The sequence below is a fragment of the Cnephaeus nilssonii genome, assembly GCF_951640355.1.
Source record: "Cnephaeus nilssonii genome assembly, chromosome: 22".
Lineage (NCBI taxonomy): Eukaryota > Metazoa > Chordata > Mammalia > Chiroptera > Vespertilionidae > Cnephaeus > Cnephaeus nilssonii.
This window is the reverse complement of record NC_137093.1, coordinates 22,064,656-22,082,576: the sequence shown is the minus strand read 5'-3', so window position 1 is coordinate 22,082,576 and position 17,921 is coordinate 22,064,656. Positions and strand designations below refer to the sequence as shown.

At 53.1% G+C, this 17,921-nt stretch overlaps 1 protein-coding gene across 1 annotated transcript in view; it reads left to right on the top strand.

Moving 5' to 3' along the window:
* Positions 1-22: 22 nt before the first annotated feature.
* The window catches only part of ACACB (acetyl-CoA carboxylase beta), a 91,636-nt gene continuing 73,737 nt past the window's right edge, over positions 23-17,921 (top strand). Inside the window, exons 1-3 of the mRNA XM_079763014.1 lie at positions 23-74; positions 4,194-4,355; positions 16,901-17,544. Coding sequence (XP_079619140.1) covers positions 16,910-17,544 — 635 coding nt within the window. The 5' untranslated portion in view covers positions 23-74; positions 4,194-4,355; positions 16,901-16,909. The remainder of the gene's footprint in view (positions 75-4,193; positions 4,356-16,900; positions 17,545-17,921) is intronic.

Below are 17,921 nucleotides of genomic sequence, written 5' to 3'. Positions count from 1 at the left end.
GCTCTTTCCTCCGCCTTTGCCCCTCCCCCCTCCGTCCGCCCCGATGGAGCCGCCCACCCGTCTGCAGGGCCTGGGTAAGCGTTGGGCGGGGTTCCTCCAGGGAGGGGCGAAGGCAGGACGGTGGCCAGGGGTCTCCGAGTCCAGGCGGGCCCTACTCCAGCGCTGTGGGGAGGCTGGCCGGGGTCAGGGTCCGCCGAGACTCCAAAAGGGCCCATTTCAGCTGGAAAACATTTCTGCGGAGAACTTGGCGTTGGCCTGTCAGGGCTGCGTCCTGCCAAACCTTGGGACACTGCGCGGGGAGCTTCCCCAGCCTCCCTCTGCTCGTGTTTGCAAACTTTCCAGGAAATCTGAGGTTGAGGTGTGAGGCCAGGACGCTGGGCAAACATAGGCCCTAGCCCACTGACCTGCCCGCAGAGCTGGAGAGGCGGCTGGCCCATCAGGATGAGAGGCTGGCCCTGGCCGGTTTGGTTCAGTGGATAGAGCCTCGGCCTGAGGACCAAAGGGTCCCGTGTTTGATTCCGGGTCAAGGGCAGGCACCTGGGTTGCAGGCTCCTCCTCCTCCGGGGCCAGAGGCAACCAATCCATGTGCTTCTCTCACACCGATGTTTCTCTCTGCCTTTCCCTCTAAAAATCAATGGGAAAATGTCCTCGGGATGAGGATTAACAAAACAACAACAAAGAAAGATGAGAGACTGGGTGGACACTCCTGGTGTCAGATGCAGAAGGAAGTAAAAGGGGTCAGGAGGGCTTGGTCACTCATTGCCTGTATTTAAGAGCGTTAGAAAGAATGTATCCAGCGAGGGTGCAGAGACCTTTCTTAGGAAAGCAGGGCGTTGGGAACCTTTCGCTTGAGAATCCCCCTCCACGTCTTAGTTTTCTTATGGTTGAAGAGGAGGGCTTGCCATCCCACGTTCTGCCATCAGCAAGCAGGCAGAACAAAGATGCATTCTTCATCTGCCCTCTGGTGACCTGGGGTCCTCTCGGCCTGACAATGGGTCCCCTTAGCCAAGGGAGGAACCAGGGGAGGGGTTAATATTTCTGTGGGGCTATGAGAAAAGGGAGGAAGCAGGAAGCTCTGAGTAACCATAAAGGATTCAAAAAGCAAACTTGTTTTAAAAATATAGTGAATCTTCTAAGTATAGTGGCGCTTTAAACAGAACACAGAGAAAGCCTCTTACATGGTCTATTACTCCTCCCCCTCCTCTCCAAAAAAAATACAAATTTCATCACTGATCTTTTACGCACAAGGCTGGTTTGTGATGAACTTTTGGCCGTGTGGTGGTACGTTTTTTTCACGTGTTTTCGGATTTGTTGCGATGATAGCACTGAGTAGGCCACCATGAAGGGCAATCTTGGCCTGAGGCCTGAGTGCCTTTTCTATAAAGGGTCAGATAGTAAATATTTAAGCTTTACGGCCATCCTACCTCAGTCCTACTCTGCTGTAGAGGAAGCTGCCACGTGCAGAATGGAAGCAAACAGGTGTGGCCGTGTCCCAGTAAATGTTTATGGACCCCAAATTGGAATTTAATAGGATTTGCATGTGTCATGAAATCTTTTTTTTTTTCCAAGCATTTCATCAATGTAAAAGCCACTCTTAGTTCAGGAGCCACAGGACAACAGATGGCCTGGTCCATAGTTTGCAGCCCCCTGTTCTAGGGGGTCCTACTCAGACGCCAGCAATGACGGAGCCCAATGGCTGTGTCCCTCCCCCCCCACCGCCATCCAGGCGGTTCTGTGTGGCTCACGTGGGAGAACCTGGCCAACAATGATTCCTATCTCCCCTCTCAGGCAAGGAGCAGAGGATCTGCTGAGGGCTTTTGGGAACACAAGGAAGTCAGTTATGCAAAATGTCCTGGGAACCCCAAGTTATAAAACAATCCTGCCAAAGTCACTTATCTGTGATCGGAGTCCAGAGGGCCAAGGTAGGGGCCTGTGAATTGTTTTAGTCAGAGGCTTCAGTGTGTTGTTAATTCGCTTCTTAGTAAATAAGATCACCCATCTTTTTCCCTTTTGAAGTTCCCTTTCCTGCTGCGGTTTGCTCCTGGCATTAAAAAGTCTTAGGAGCCCTAACCGGTTTGGCTCAGTGGATAGAGCGTCAGCCTTCGGACTAAAGGATCCCAGGTTCGATTCCGGTCAAGGGCATGTACTTTGGTTGCGGGCACATCCCCAGTAGGGGGTGTGCAGGAGGCAGCTGATCGATGTTTCTAACTCTCCCTCTTTCTTCCTCTCTGTAAAAAATCAATAATAAAAAAAAGTCTTAGGAAGGGTTTTGAATTGGAAAAGTGAGCTTTTTGGTGTGTCTGTGTGTGGCAGTGGCTTTTTTTTAATCTTTGTCAAACCTTAGAGATGTACGAGGTATGAGCTCTGGGTTACTTTGGAGGGTCCTGGGGGTGTTGACTGGTGGTGACTCCAGCTGAGAAAAGACTGGAACAAACCTGCTGGGGAGGCCTCTTTTCCTATTTAGGGTCCTGACACTTTAAAAAAGTATATGTTTTTATTGATTTCAGAGAGGAAGAGAGAGGTAGAAACATCAGTGATGAGAGAGAATCCTCGATCGGCTGCCTCCTGCACACCCCACACTGGGGGTCGAGCCCCAAACCTGGGCATGTGCCTTGACTGGGAATAGAACTATGACCTCCTAGTTCATAGGTCGAACCTCAACCATGGAGCCAGGCCGGCTGGGCAGGTCCTGACACTTTTAATCTGCGTCTCTCAGCCTGAAGTCACCTGTTGATTCTCTCAGCGGACATTTTGGAAGCGTGTTTGCAGAGTTTGGAGAGTGGGACAGACCAGGCGATCAGTACTTGGCTACTCAGTTGTGTGTTTCCTTGTGTCCTTGTATTTGGGGTGATGGAGAGGGGGGTCCGGAGGCTTCAAACAAACCATTAGCGTTCCTCAACCTTCACTACAGAGTCACCTGGGGGAGCTTTAAAGAATATTAATGCCGGGCCAGTCCAGAAATTCTGACTTCACTGGCCCCGGGGAGGAGGAGGAGGAGGAGGAGGAGGAGGAGGAGGAGGAGACATGGCCTGTTTATAAAGGGGCCGGTTTGCAGCAGGACTGGCAACGTCTTAACATGTGGCCAGGTGATTTTTTTTTTATTTTTATTTTTGGCCAATGATATATAAGACTTTCTGAATCTGTGTTTAAAGAAATACATTTTTTTCTATTAATATTCTTAAGTTTGATGGGGAAAGTTGGTGAATAACTTTGGTTTCAAGCTTTCCATTGTCTTCTAGAAAACACCTGTGCCTTAAAGAGAGCGTGTCAAGGGAGAGCTGAGCCACCAGAAAGAATTCTTCGTTTGAGTGTGTGTGTGTTTAGTGAGAGTGTGAAGTGTTTCTAATCTTTTCTTTTTTCCCTTTATTGATTTTTTTTTGTTGAGGATATTTTTCCATTAATTTTTTTTAGAGATAATGAAGGGAGGGGGAGAGACAGAGAGAGAGAGAGAGAGAGAGAGAGAGAGAGAGAGAGAGAGAGAAACATCGATGTGAGAGAGACACACCAATTGGTTGCCTCCTGCAAGCCCCCTGACCAGGGTGGGGGAATCGAGCCTGTAACCGAGGTACGTGCCTCCCTTGACTGGAATCTAATCTGGGACCCCTCAGTCCGCAGGCTGACGCTCCATCCACTGAGCCAAGCCGGCGAGGGCTTTCTAATCTTTCTGAAAGCAAGGAGTTGGATTCGACTTTATGAAGTGCCTGCTGTGAGCGAGCCACTATGCCAGCCGCTCACTGACTATTGTTCCATTTCATTTTCTCTCCCGTGTGATGAAGTAGTTGGATGAGGACACCGGCTGGGCCCGCTGCCCAGAGCCACAGGTAGCAGGGCTCGGATTCAAACCCACGGCAACCCGATTTCACAGCCCAATCGTCTTGTCACTATTGACGCTCTGCCCAGACGATCATTATTTGCTGTCCCTGGGAATTTAAATGGAGTCTAACGTGTTCCCCTCGGCTCACAGATGGCTTTCCCAGGAAACGCAGGAGGACGTGTCTGTGGTTGGAGAGCTGCCTCTTTGAAAGGATCGCATGAGCCACTTGAGAGTGAAGTAGCCTTGATAAATAACCTAACCGCAGTCACAGGGGCTGCGGATGATCAAGACCTCGGGGACGCAGGCCCTGGGCTAAGCCCTCCTCCACCCGTAGTGCTTTATCCTCAACGCCTATAACACGAATGTGGCACTATTCCAGGTGACAGCGGATGACCCCGAGGCTTCAAGAGGACCCAGGAGGCCCTGCTCGTCCTGCTTATCAGTGCCGTGGAGATATCCCACGATCCCACGAAGTCCACTTCTTGGAAAACAAGCCACACGTGAACTAGTGGCTCCCGGCTGCACCAGTCCCAGCCACCAGGTAAACTGTTTTTGCCTAAGCTCAGCTCTTACAGCCGTTTTTTCCCCACTTGCCTCCTGGTTTACAGAGTACAATGCCCTTTTGTGTGGCCTCCCCGCAGGCTCCAGTTTGGACCTGAAGATGACCTTTGTCCCACATGCTGCTGGGACATTCTGTAACTGCCGGGGATGCTGGGCTTCTCCTCCCAGCCCCAGCCAGAGCCAGCCGGCCCCCAGCCCCCGGCCCCTCCGGTGGGAATGGAGCTCTTTGGGGTTTGTTTTTCTTTCCCCAAGTCCCCAGAAATGGGAAACGTTTGTTTCCTTGAGTGGTATTTGCATGGAGAAGGTTTAACCCAGATCTCCCCCCTCCTTTTCTGGCTCCCCTCCACCTCCCCCCCCGCCCCCCCCCTTCCCCCCGCACCCTGGGGAGAGAAGCCAGGTGATCTTTCAATAGCGATCCCCTGAGCCCATTCACGGGGCTTGATCCAGAAGCCATTTCTCCAGTGTCCAGCAGCCTGTGTACAGCATGTCAGAGGAGGGCCAGCATGGCTTTGTATTGCTTACGACAGCTTGGACTTTAGATCCCCGGCGGCTTAGGCGCCTGCGAATTTTGCAGCAGAGCAAGCTTGCGGGCGGAATTGAGAGGTGGAAACCAACGCTCCGCCGAGAGATCCTGTCCCGCTGCGCCGGGGTTGTTATTGCTCTTCGGTGCCTTGAAGGTTAAGAGCACCCGGGATATTTTTAAACTGGCAAGGGCCAGTTCATCTAAAAGTGACATTGGCAGTCACGGCAGGGAGCAGCGAGCCGAGCCGGCTTAGGCTCGGGGGGGCCCTCCGCAAACGAGAACCCTGGAGAATGTGAGCCTGAGTACACACAGTTGGGAGGACATGGGGGAAGAAAAGGCCGAGAGAGAAGGGGTAAGTGAGCTTGCCCCTCCCTGGGGGTCAGGGACTTCACGCCAGCGGCCAAGCGACCGGGCATTCAGTGCGTAGGGACGGCGGCCCCTGTGCAGGGGGGCACACGCGGGCTCTCCCGGGGCAGCAGCTCTGTTCTGTGTGGGAGAAGCTGATCCAAAGGGCTCTGAATGGAACAGGTGAAGGAGGAGAGGGGTCTTTCTTTGCGTCTATAAATGGTGATGTTGCTGGGAATCCGGTGCTTGCTCATTCGTTCCACGTGCCGAAATGCTTTAGGGTTTAGGTTTACCTAGAAGGCTGTTCTGTGGTTGGTTAGTTGATGTTTCTGTCCCCCAAACTTCTGTTTCAAGAGATTGAAACAGTACAGAGGAAATCGGGGTGTCTCCTTGCGTCGCCCTCCTCCTGAGGGAGGTGCTGTGCTAAAACTTCCCAGACCCTGTCTCCCCAAAGGCCTCCGATTCTTGGCATTCTCTGGTCCATAAACTATGTCTTCCACACGGATCATGGTGATTATTGGAACATAAATGGGCTTCCCTATAGGTAGGGTGACCCAGCAGCCAGATTTATCCAGCACTGAGGGGACTTCCCAGGAAGCGGGTCTTTCCATTTGAAAACGGAAAGGTCTAAATGTTGTTTTAGAAATGTTTGCCTTCTGCCGGGCCGGCATGGCTCGGTGGTTGAGTGTTGACCTATGAATCAGGAGGTCACGGTTCAATTCCCGGTCAACAATTCTTTCTCATCATTGCTGTTTCTCTCTCTCTCTCCCTCGGCCTTCCTCTCTGAAATCAATAAAAATATTTTTTAAAAGAAAGAAAGAAAAGTTTTCCTTCTAACAGTGTCTTGGGAGGCCTTTACAAGATGTGATTTCTTTTTCTTTTTTTAAAATATATTTTATTGATTTTTTTACAGAGAGAAAGGGAGAGGGATAGAGAGTTAGAAACATCGATGAGAGAGAAACATCGATCAGCTGCCTCCTGCACACCTCCTACTGGGGATGTGCCCGCAACCAAGGCACATGCCCTTGACCGGAATCGAACCTGGGACCCCTCAGTCCGCAGGCCGACGCTCTATCCACTGAGCCAGGTTAGGGCAAGATGTGATTTCTTTACTGGCTTCTCCAAGTTTTAAATGGAAAGACCCAGCCAGTTCTCAGCCGAGGTAGTCTGAGATGCCCGCATGCCCTATATTTGAAACGCTGGGGGGAAGGCGTTTTGTGTTTATGCAAAGGCGTTTTATTTGCTCCTGCCCAGATAAACTCCCTCCCAGTTTGACCACCTTTAGACCTGAGGTAGGAACGTGTTCCATTACACAAGGCACGCCATCTTTATGGCGAAATAAACATTGTCCCCTGAGATGGAACTTTTCAGACCATCTTATATCCCCGTCGAAATGCCGGGATCCCTTGCTCTCACACTTCTTCTGAATTTCCACCCGGGGATCCCGACCTTCTGAGGAGCGTGCACCTGTGCGTAGGGAACCCCCGGAGCAGGGCCAGAAACCTCGCATCTTATCTGCAGGCTTCGTGCGCAGGTCAGATGCTGTTCTAGCAGAGCCCTGTGTGATACCAGGGAACGAACTCATCCCCGTGGCACAAGGGGCCCTGTCCCTTTGTCCCCGGGACCCAGAACTCCTTGTACCGGACAGGCCAGGCGGGCACAGCAGGAAACCTGAGGTCTCCAGTATTGAGAAGTTGGCACCTGCCAGGCGTTTACACACGAGGACGGTCCTGGGGGGTGGGGGGGGTATTACTTACTCCACTCCCCAGACCAGGAAATCAAAGTTCAGAGGAGTTCCGTGATAGGCCCAGGCCCCTCAGGTGACAGACAGCAGAGTCTCCACCCACCCCGGTTAGCCTCAGGCCAGAAGGGCTGCACTTGACCTCTCTGGGCCCAGCGCACCTGAGCTCCCTCACCTGCGCTGGGCCCCGGACACAGCCACACTCCGGAGACCGGGGTTTTGTGCCACTCTGCTTGGACTCACTGAAACCTCCCCCCCTCCCCCCTTTTCCAATCAGATTCAATCATGGTTAAGAGTGACATGGAAGGACAACCCCAACACGCTCTTCTTTCTCTTTGGAAGTAAGTGGGTCATGAGCCCTGGCCGGTTTGGCTCAGTGGATAGAGCGTCGGCCCTCGGACTGAAGGGTCCGGGTTCGATTCTGGTCAAGGGCACGTCCCTCGGTTGCAGGCTCTATTCCCGCCCCGGTTGGGGTGCATGCGGGGGGGGGGGGGCAACCAGTTGATGTGTTTCTCTCTGTGTGTCGCTTCCCCTCCCTTCCACTCTCTCTAAAAAGTCAATGGAGCCCTGACTGGTTTGGCTCAGTGGATAGAGCGTCGGCCTGCGGACTGAAAGGGTTCCAGGTTCGATTCTGGTCCAGGGCATGTACTTTGGTTGCGGGCACATCCCCAGTAGGGGGTGTGCAAGAGGCAGCTCATTGATGTTTCTCTCATCGATGTTTCTAAACTCTCTATCCCTCTCCCTTCCTCTCTGTAAAAATAAAAATTAAAAAAGTCAATGGAAAAGCAGGCTCCAGTAGTCACTGGAATAATGTGTTGTTGGAAACGCCCCCTTAGCAGGTCTCCCCGCGCTGTCCTAAGGCTGTGGTCTCCTATAGCCACTCTCCCAACAAAGCGGCGAGCTGAGGGGCCCTCCTCTTTGGAATGGTAACCCCTGCGAGGCGGGGCAGGGGCTGTGGTACAGGCGGTTTGGGAAACGGGGGCTGCCTGTGCCGATACCTGCTCCACCTGCTTCCCCCATTTCCTCCCCCTTCCTGCCCGGCTCCTCCCGGCTGAACCGCGCTCCCGCTCTCCACAGAAGCCTCCTGCTTTGAGATCACTTCCCTGAACCCGCAGACCAAGGCCGGGCCCCTGTCCCACGCTCAGCCCAGGTTTCTCCTTTTTATTTTTTCTTGATTTCAGAGAGGAAGAGAGTGGGAGAGAGAGAGAGAGAGAAACACCCATGATGGGAGAGAATCATTAATAGGCTGCCTCCTACAGCCCCACACTGGGGATCGAGCTTGCAACCCGGGCATGTGTCCCGACCGGGAATCGAACCGTGGCCTCCTGGTTCATAGGTCCATGCTCAACCACTGAGCCACGCCAGCTGGGCAGGCTTCTCCTTTCTGACAGTTCTCCCGGCTGTGCCCTCACGTTCCTCTGTGATCTTACGCGGTGAGATTAAACCCACGCGGGCAGGGCCATCCCTGCGCCGTCCGCTCCGTGTCTCCAGCAGCTGGTGCCACGCCTGGCAGGTGCTTTGGGAATTACCAAGCGCTGAATGAGTGACTGGTTGAAGGCAGGTTCCGGCACAGAAGGGATAGAAGGGGAGGAGGATGGAATTCCATCTGCGAGGGGGGCGGGGGCCCAGGACAGTCCACGGCAGCAGTATCTGCAGGGACGACTCTCATGAGACGTTAGAGGAATCGGTGAGCCCGATTAGCCTTCGAGACAGACCCACTCCTCTTCCATTTCTCTGAAGCAGGGCTGGTCCGGGACCATTTGGGCCGGTTTTGCCTGGGCTGGCAAATCAACCTCCGTCAAAAGTTCAGTTTGGGGCCTGTCCTGGCTGCTCAATTGCTCAGAGCAGCGGTCGCCGACCTTTCAGACCTCACGGACCATCAGTGGTCCGTGGACCACCGGTTGGCGACCGCTGGCTTAGAGTGTCGTCCCGATACACCAAGGTTGTGGGTTGGGTCCCTGGTCGGGGCACCTACAAGAATCAATCAATGAATGCATAAATCATAGAACAACAAATCGATGTTTCTCTCTCTCTCTCTTTCTTTCTCTCTCAAATCGGTTTTTAAAAAACATGCGATTTGGCTCTCCGGGCATTCATTGAGCACCTACAGTGTGCCAGGCACTGCCCGAGCGCACCTTTCTAGGCCAACACTCCGGGAGAACCGTGGGCCTTGGTAATCTGAGCCTTTTCCCGAAATTCACAGACTTCCCTCCACTGTGTTTTCCTCTCCAGAGCTGCTTTCCACATCGGTTTGACCCTGCAGCTGCACACCCGCTGGGCTCTAAGGGCAAGCAGATTGGGATTTGGCACAAAAGCTCAGGATTGTTTTGCTTATGCAAATAGCATTTGCTGGGATTCTCCGGAGGCCCAGATGCTCTGACATGTGCTAAGTTTGAGAACGGCTGGCTCTCCCTGGGTCTTATTTCTGGGGCTCTGGTTCCACCCAGTTAAGAGGAGAGCCAGTTAACCAATGGGATCAGCAGCCCGCTCGCCTCCACCTATTACACATCCTGGCTCCGGAGTCCAGCGGAACAGGTTTGGCTTTCCTGTCCCTCCGGGCTGTGTGACTTGGAGCAGGTCACTCCCCCTCTCTGGGCCTTGGGTTTTCTGATGCCTGATTTGCGAACTAGGATAATAATAACGTGAAAGAGATGAGACTAATACTTCCCTTGTAGGGCTGCTATGAGGGGTCAATGAGATTCTGGATGCAAGATGCTCGCTATAATGGAAGGCGTTGTTATTGTTGTTTTTAAAATATATTTTATTGATTTTTTTACAGAGAGGAAGGGAGAGAGAGAGTTAGAAACATCGATGAGAGAGAAACATCGATCAGCTGCCTCCTGCACACCCCCTACTGGGGATGTGCCCGTAACCAAGGTACATGCCCTTGACCGGAATCGAACCTGGGACCCTTCAGTCCGCAGGCCGACGCTCTATCCACAAACCGGTTAGGGCGGCGTTGTTGTTATTTATTCGTACGAGGCTAATCTCCCTAGTGTTTGTAGTGAGGGAGTAACAGAGAGCAGAGTCTATTCTTAGAGGTGAGGACTGCAATTCGGTTGCTCTCCCCAAGCATTGTCCTCTGGTGTCAGGAAGTGTGACCTTGCACCAGCACCCTTGGCCACAAGCGCAGGCAGGTGTCGGTGGGGTTCTTGGATGACACAAGGGACCCCTCCCTGCACTGTCACCTGGAAGTTGTCACAGATTTTCTTTAGCTGCAAAGGTATTAAAACAAACGATTATCCCTCGCAATAGAACCAGTTTGCTAACTGCTGCTCCTGGTTTAGTACCTTTGGTCGAGTCCCCATCTTTAGCCAGTAGAGTTATTAACTTACCATCTAGCAAGGTGCCAAGAGCAAATTCTGCTTGAGACGTCCTGCCCCCTTAGTGACCTGGTGAACTCCTATTCAGCCTTCAAAGCCCCAGAGCGGATGTCCTCTTCTCTTAGCTCTCCTTCTCACCCATCTCCACCCCTGAAAGGAGTTCTCTCTGAATTGCCTTCCAGATGTGACTTTTCCCAATTCCGGTGTTCCAGTGGCTAGATGTTGATTTGAAAGGCATTTTCTTTATCTGGGCGGAACTCTCCTGTATCTTGCACACCCTTTCCCAGGAGAAGAATCCCAAATCTAGAGAAGTGCTCTTGTTACTTATTTCTTGGTTGCATTTGTGTTCCTTAGGAGTGGACACACAGATTTAAAAACAAGAGCCCAACTGGGCGTGGCTCAGTGGTTGAGCCTCGGCCTATGAACAAGGAGGTCATGGTTCAACTCCCAGGCAGGGCACATGCCCGGGTTTCGGGCTTGATCGCCTGCCTCGCTCTCTCCCTTTTGACGCACAAGAAGGGGAACGTTGTGTTCAGGGACGAATTGGATCTTGGTTGATCCAGTAATCCTGTGAGGTGGGCGAGCTCACGGCCGTGGCTAAGATGAGCCCTACTCAGTGCCCTGCGTGGGGGATGGCATCAACCTGGACAGCCTCATCTTGCAAGCTATGCCCTTATCCGACTTTGCAGATGAGTCACCTGAGGCTTGGAGAGGGCACTGAACTTGCCCAAGGCTCACCCTGCGTGTGGGCGGCAGAGCCTCGGTGTGAACGCAGGCCAGTTTCCAAGGCCCCAGTCGAGGTGCCCGAGGACGGTGGGATTGGCTGAGACGGGCGCCTCCGTGTAGAAGGAGCCCCGGCCCGAAGCCGGGACCTTGGTGCTAGGCGTGGCTGTGTCACTCATTTCATGTGTGACCTCTGGCCTCTGTTCACCTATAAAACAGGGACACCGGGCTTGCCAAGGGTTCCCCCTTTCAGGCTGTGGTTTGGAGAAGGCGTCTTTTTGGGAAATACTCACCTGTGACATCGCTGGCCCCTAGGGCCGGAGTACAGGTGCGGGTAGCAGCTGCCAGTCCGCTTGTTTGTTCCTTTCTCCTTAATTATCTGTGAATTCGTAGAAGGCGTTCGTCACCTGCCAGCAGGAGGGTCCCTAACCACCCACTCTTCCTCCTGATGCTTTTGCTTCTCTTTCCGCCTTGCCCAACTTGGCCAAACCCAGGGTCTGCTGAGACACCGCCCCTCCCCGCCTCCCCCACAGGCAGGTGTCTGACCGACACCCACAGAGGAACAGGCGGCTGCCTCAATCTGGTTTCCCTGTCTACACCGGGCACTCGTGATCCTGGGAGCGTTTCACTTCGGCGACAGACACAGAGTTGGGCAAGGAGGGTGATTGCATGAGCTGAGAAGTAGGCCTAAGTACAGGAATGTGGCAAGCCGGAGGGAGGTGGCCCCGTGGGCCGGCGAGCCCCGAGAGAGAGCGCAGATAGCCTCTTAAGTACCTGAGCCCGAGGCCAGGTGAGGGCTGAGCAGGGACCTTCCCAAGTGGCCTCTGTTGGCGGGTGACAAACAAGAACATGTGCGGCGCAGCTGACTTGGGAGAAAGCGTCCCCGCGCTGGGGCACCGGCCGTCCAAACTCCTCCCCCGTGGCCTGATGCGCGCCACCGGCCTCCTGCTGAAAGGTGACACGGCGTGGGCTGGGCTCCCTTAGTCACAGCGGGCGCCTGTCAGACCCGGACGGGGTGCCGCTGGTGGCTGTGTCCACGGTCATGGTAAGTGGCAGGCAGCAAGTCCCGGGAGGTCCTCTTGGTGGGAGGCAAAGTCCGAGTGGGAGCTGGGAGTGCCGGCTGGCCGCTGCCACTCTCCCCTTCTCCCTCAAAGACCTTGCCAGGGATGGGGGTTGGGGGTGGGGGTAGGGGGGTGTGGGGGGGAAGAGAGCTGGGAACCCTCCTCTCTCTCCAGCCCTCGGCTGGCTGCTGGCCAGCACTGCTTGGAGCCGCGCCGTGGCCTGCATTCGTGTGGCCAGGGCCATGATTGCTCTTGGCACCCGGCAGCTGTTGCTTTGGGTTCGGTTTGCAAGGAATAAAAATAGCGTTGGCTGGTGCTTGGTCTTTGGGTCAGCTGGGTTATCTCCGCGAAGGGCCACAGCGCGGCACGGGGAGCCTGTCCTGCCCGTGGATTCAAACTGCAGGCACAGGGATCCTACACGACAGTGCCGGTCCGCTGTGCGGTTCCTTCTTCTACGTGACAGACAGGCGTCTGGTTTTACGATCGTATCCATGTGCTCGTAGTAACCTCTCCACTTTATGGAATGAATTGACATCCAGCGTGGGGGTGGGGCAGGGGGAAAGGTGTGGGTGCTGGGCTTGGATGTGAGCGAACTCAAGGTGCTGAGCTTCCCCGTGCCTCAGTTTGCCAACAGTGAAATGGGACTAAAGTAGCGGCAGCAGCAGTAACAATTCCCATCAAGTTGTTCCAAGGGTTGGAAGCTTGAAGGCACTCTCTCCTCGCGATGGTTTCTGTATGTGTAAGTGCTGTACATGTTTATGTGTTATTGGAAGCGCAGTTGTGAGGCGGGGAAATGGGGCAAGAATTGGCATCCCCATTTTACAGATGAGGAAACTGAGACTCAGTTTCTTTGGGAGCTTTCTCAAACAGTTCCCCCATTTGGCCCCAGGTGCTTACTCGTGCGGTGGCCTTAGGGTCCTGTCATTGCTCTCCAAAGAAAATGGAGGGACCCTGGGGTTTTTCGTGCAGGTAGCTCTCACAAGGCAGGTTTTGGGGTGTTAGTTGCACTGGCTCCTGTCGGAATAACAGCAGGTCTTCACGGATTTGCAGAGTAAGAGAGGGCGCCAAGGTAAGCTTGGCAGCTTCACCCCCATCCCTCCATCCCCACCGCGCGTGTGTGTCTCTGCCCAGCTGCCCACCCACCCACTCCCTGTCTTTGCGCCCACCGACCTATTCATCCTTCCACCCACAGTCACAGCCAGGATTTCCGGAGCAAATTCCCAAAGAGCTTGCCTAATGCAAAACTTGGGAATCCATGTAAAGAATGTATTCTCAAGCCCGGCCAGCGTGGCTCAGTGGTTGAGGGTTGGCCAATGAACCAGGAGGTCACAGCTCAATTCTTGGTTAGGACACATGCCCGGGTTGCAGGCTCCATCCGGGAGGGGGAGGGGGGGAGGGTGCAGGAGGCAGCCGATGGATGATTCTATCTCATCACTGATGTTCCTATCTCTCCCTCTCCCTTCCTCTCTGAAATCAATAAAAATATGTTGTGTTTTTTTTTTTTAAAAAGAATGTATTCTCAGGATTCCTAAGTCCCAATCCCCCTTGTAGCACATGTTTTCCTTGATGCTGCTCTGGTTTGCTCAGCATTTCAACTTCATGCACTATTTTCACTGTTTCTTAGCGCTCACAATTTCAGACATGCCCATTTTAAATGTGCCTAAACTTGGCCACATTGGGATAAGGTGTCCTGCTTGGCACTCAGCTTCAGAACCGCCACTGAGACACCCCGCTCGTTCCTGGGGCGTTCCTGACACCGTCCCAGAAACGGGGCCCTAAAATCCAAATCCCAGCTCACTTCAGGCCGTCCGTTGGTGCTGAGTGTGTGCGCATGGACTTGTCATTCATTCGATACTCACGTTTTGAGCAACGACTGGGCACCGAGCACCAAGCCGGGCACAAGGGTCCAGAAATGAATGACAGACGGTTCATATCCCCAAGGGACCAGGGGATTGGCCACGGGAGACCAGTGACTGTGCGTCAGTGTTACCAGGACGGAGGTCTGGACTCGCTGGTGAGCGTGGCAGGCAGTCCGAGGCCGGCTGAGCAAAGAGCCTGGTCTCGGGGTGGGCTCGGGGGTTGTGAAGGTGCTTGGCCGGTGTGGCCAGCAGAGGGCGTGAGAGCAGGAGTGGCCCTTCTGCCCCCACCATGCCCTCCGGCCCAGGGAGGAAGTGGGTCGGACTGCAACCTGTTGGAGCCTCTGGGGAAGCCAGCATAGCCTTGGCAGCGTTTTTCGGTGATGCCACCTGCCAATTGCTCATTTCAAAATTTGTCCTGAGGACAACTGTAAGCCCGGGTTTCAGGACTCTGACGTTTCTTAAGCTTTCCTTGAGGACTTATTCTGTGCAAGAAACGAGTAAGAAATAGACTCTGTTCCCAGAAGCTCCCACCTCACCTCAGGGGCCAGAAGCGGGAGGGAGGGAGTAGGCGGGAGAGTTTAGACCACTGATTCTCACCCGAGGGCAATTTTTAAAAAATGTATTCTAATTGATTTCAGAGAGGAAGGAAGAAAGAGAGAGAGAGAAAGAGAGAAACATCAATGATGAGAATCACTGATCAGCTGTCTCCTGCACGCCCCCTACTGGGGACTGAGGTGGAAACCCGGGCATGTGCCCTTGACTGGAATTAAACTCGGGACCCTTCCGTCTGCAGGCGGATGCTCTATCCACTGAACCAAACCAGCTAGGGCGCCCGAGGGCAATTTTGTTCCCCAGGGATAGTTGGCCACGTCCGGAGACCTTTTTGGTTGTCACAGCTAAAGGGAGTGAGCTACTGTCCTCTAGTGGGTGGAGGCGAGGGATGCCGCTCCACATCCTACCATGCACGGGACAGCCCCCTCCACAAAGGATTCTCCGGCCCCAACTGTCGGTGGTGCCAGGGTGAGGGCAAGGCTTGGGCCTCCGAAAGTTGGAAAGTTTATGCTATGAACACGTGTGTACATGTATTTGTGTGTCCCTATTCTCGGTTCTTTTGGAATATACCTAGTTGGATAGCAGAGGTGAGAGTGGTCACCCCTGTCTTATTCCTGGTCTTAGGGGGCAAGCATGGTAGTCTTGCACTATTGAGTAGATATTCATTTTTCATAAATGTGCGTTGTGACTTTGAAGTTCCTTTCTGTTCTTAGTTTTCCGAGTGTTTTAATCAGGAGAGGCTGCTGGGTTTTCTTGAATGCTTTTCCGGGTCCATTGAGATGATCACGTGTTTTTTCCCCCCCCTCTGTTTTACCCGTGTGGTTTGTTCCGTTGGTTGATGTTGAACCGCCCTTGACTGACCCTTTTTTTTTTTTTAAACAAAACCTTGATGGTCTTAAAAAGAAAAAGAATCCTCCTGGCCCCATGGATTACCTAGAAAATTTCCTTGACGACAACATTTTGGCAAGTTCTGTTGGCCAACGTGGGCAAGAGTGTGGGCCATGGAGTTCTGGGAAAACGTGAGAACTTTTCCCCTAAGAACATTGTGTTGAAACTTAAAAAAAGGAAAAAAAAAAACCTCTTTTAGATACTTCATTGGTATGCTTAAGCTTTGTGATCTGTTGTTGTTGTTGTTGTTTAATCCTCACCCGAGGATATGTTTCCATTGATTTTTAGAGAGAGTGGACGAGAGAGGGAAAGACGGAGAGAAACATCGATGTGAGAGAAACACATCCATTGGTTGCCTCCTGCATGCGCCCTGACCAGGGCCCAGGCCAGGCAGTAGCCTGCAATCAAGGTACGTGGCCTTGACCGGAATTGAACTTGGGACCCTTCGGTCCGCAGGCCAACGCTCTAGCCACTGAGCCAAGCCAGCTAAGGCTAGGGAAGTCATTTTTAGATAACAGCTTTATTGAAATGTAAGTCACACGTCAGAAAATTTACTCGTGTAAAATTCAGTGTTTTTTAGAGTTGTGCAACCATCGCTGCCGTGAATTTTAGAACACTTTAATCACTCCCAATGGACACCTGTAGCTCTCACCCGTATCCCACTAGCCCTAGGCAACCACTAATCTTCTGTCTCTCTGAATTTGCCTATTGTGGGCACATCATCTACCTGGAATCATACGCTATGAGGTGTTTCTTTTACTTAGCACGTTTTCAAGATGCATGCGTGTTTTATTATGTATCAGCGTTTCGTTCTTTTTTTACGGCTACAGAATATTCCATTGTATGGATGGACCACGTTTTGTTTATCCATTCATCAGTTAATGGACATTTGGATTGTTTCAACTGTTTGGATATTACGATGCCGCCACAGAGTCCTTTAAAGTACGTGATCTCATTTAGTTCTCTCGCACATGCATGTTTCTGATGCACGGCGAGCATGTGTTAGCATACATAAATTAGAGGCGAGCAACCCCGAGTCAGAGGGCTAAGGAACGCTCCCAAGACCAAGCACGTGATGGGCAGGAGCTGCGAGGAGGACCCTTCTCCACTCTGTCCCTGCCTTCTCTCCTCTGGCTCTCTTGGCTGAATACACAGATTCCCGACTGCCTCTCATCCCACTCGCTCCTTTAAGAGAGAAATACCGTAACTCACTCTGGTCTCTCTGGTGGCTCAGTTGGTTGAGCGTCGTCCTGTGCACCGAAAGGTCACTGGTTCAATTCCCGGTCAGGGCACATGCCCAGGTGGCAGGTTCAATCCCTGGTCGGGGTACGTGCGGAAGGCAATTGATTGATGTTTCTCTCTCACATGGATGTTTTTCTCTCTTTCCCTCCCCTTCTTCTGTCCTCTCTCTCTCTCAAATCAATTTTAAAAATATATATTTTTAAAAATTTAAAAAGAGAAATAACTCAAAGCCATAGATACTAAAGCATCTCTCCTTTTCTCCTTGCAGGTTTTCTGAATGACCCTGCTGCTTTTCCTGTGTTGTCTGATTATCTCCTGCCTGACCTTTTCCTGGTTAAAAATCTGGGAGAAAATGACAGACTCCAAGCCAGTCACCAAGAATAAATCGGAGGCGAGCTTCATCCCAAGCCAGGACCCCTTTCCAGCGCCCAACAGCTCCGAGGAGCCACCGCAGAAAAATGGAGACAGCAGCTCTTTGCCAAAGACTCCTAACCAGGCGGAGCCGGCCTTCCAGAAAGGCCCCAAAGATGCTGATCGGCAAAGAACCTCCAGGCCACCCCGACACAGGAATCCCTCCAAAAGCCCCCTTGCCTCCCGGGATGCCTCCCCAGCCAATGGGACAAGGACCCCAGGCCCGGAGGCCCCCGACACCAATGGCCTGTCCTCGCCGGCCAGGCCGCAGGCCCGAGCCAGAACCCTCTCCAAAGAGGACCAGAAGCAGGCGCACATCAAGAGGCAGCTGATGACCAACTTCATCCTGGGCTCCTTCGACGACAACTCCTCCGACGAGGACCCGGGGACTGGCTCGGGCCGAGAATCTTCCCGCAGGGGCAGCAGGGCCGGCCTGGGGGCCCTGACCCTGGAGGCTGCTCGTGCTGCAGGCGACTCTGAGACCCTTGTGCCCGCGATGAGGTAATGTGCCCTTTTTGTCCTCGTAACCAGGAGGGTGGCGCAGCGTTAGGGAGTGGTCTTCACCTTCTCCCCTCCCCCGCCCCGCTCCGTCAAGCCATCCTTGGATGCCAGGGCTTCCAGGGTAGCTGTGTGAAAAGCAGGAGATGTTACCCTTCTCTGCTTGCTTGCTTCCTTCCTTCCTTCCTTTCAAAATCGTCTCTTAAACACCTGCTGTGTGAACAGGAAGCTGGCTTCCTAGGCAATCTCAGCCTAGTTGGGGAAGAGGGCTCGGCATGTAACTAGTTGTAATTTAAGCCAAATGAGCTTAAGCCACAAGGGATGACGGGAGCCTGGAGGGCAGGACAGTTTCCCTGTTCAGCAGGGAGCTACTTAACCGA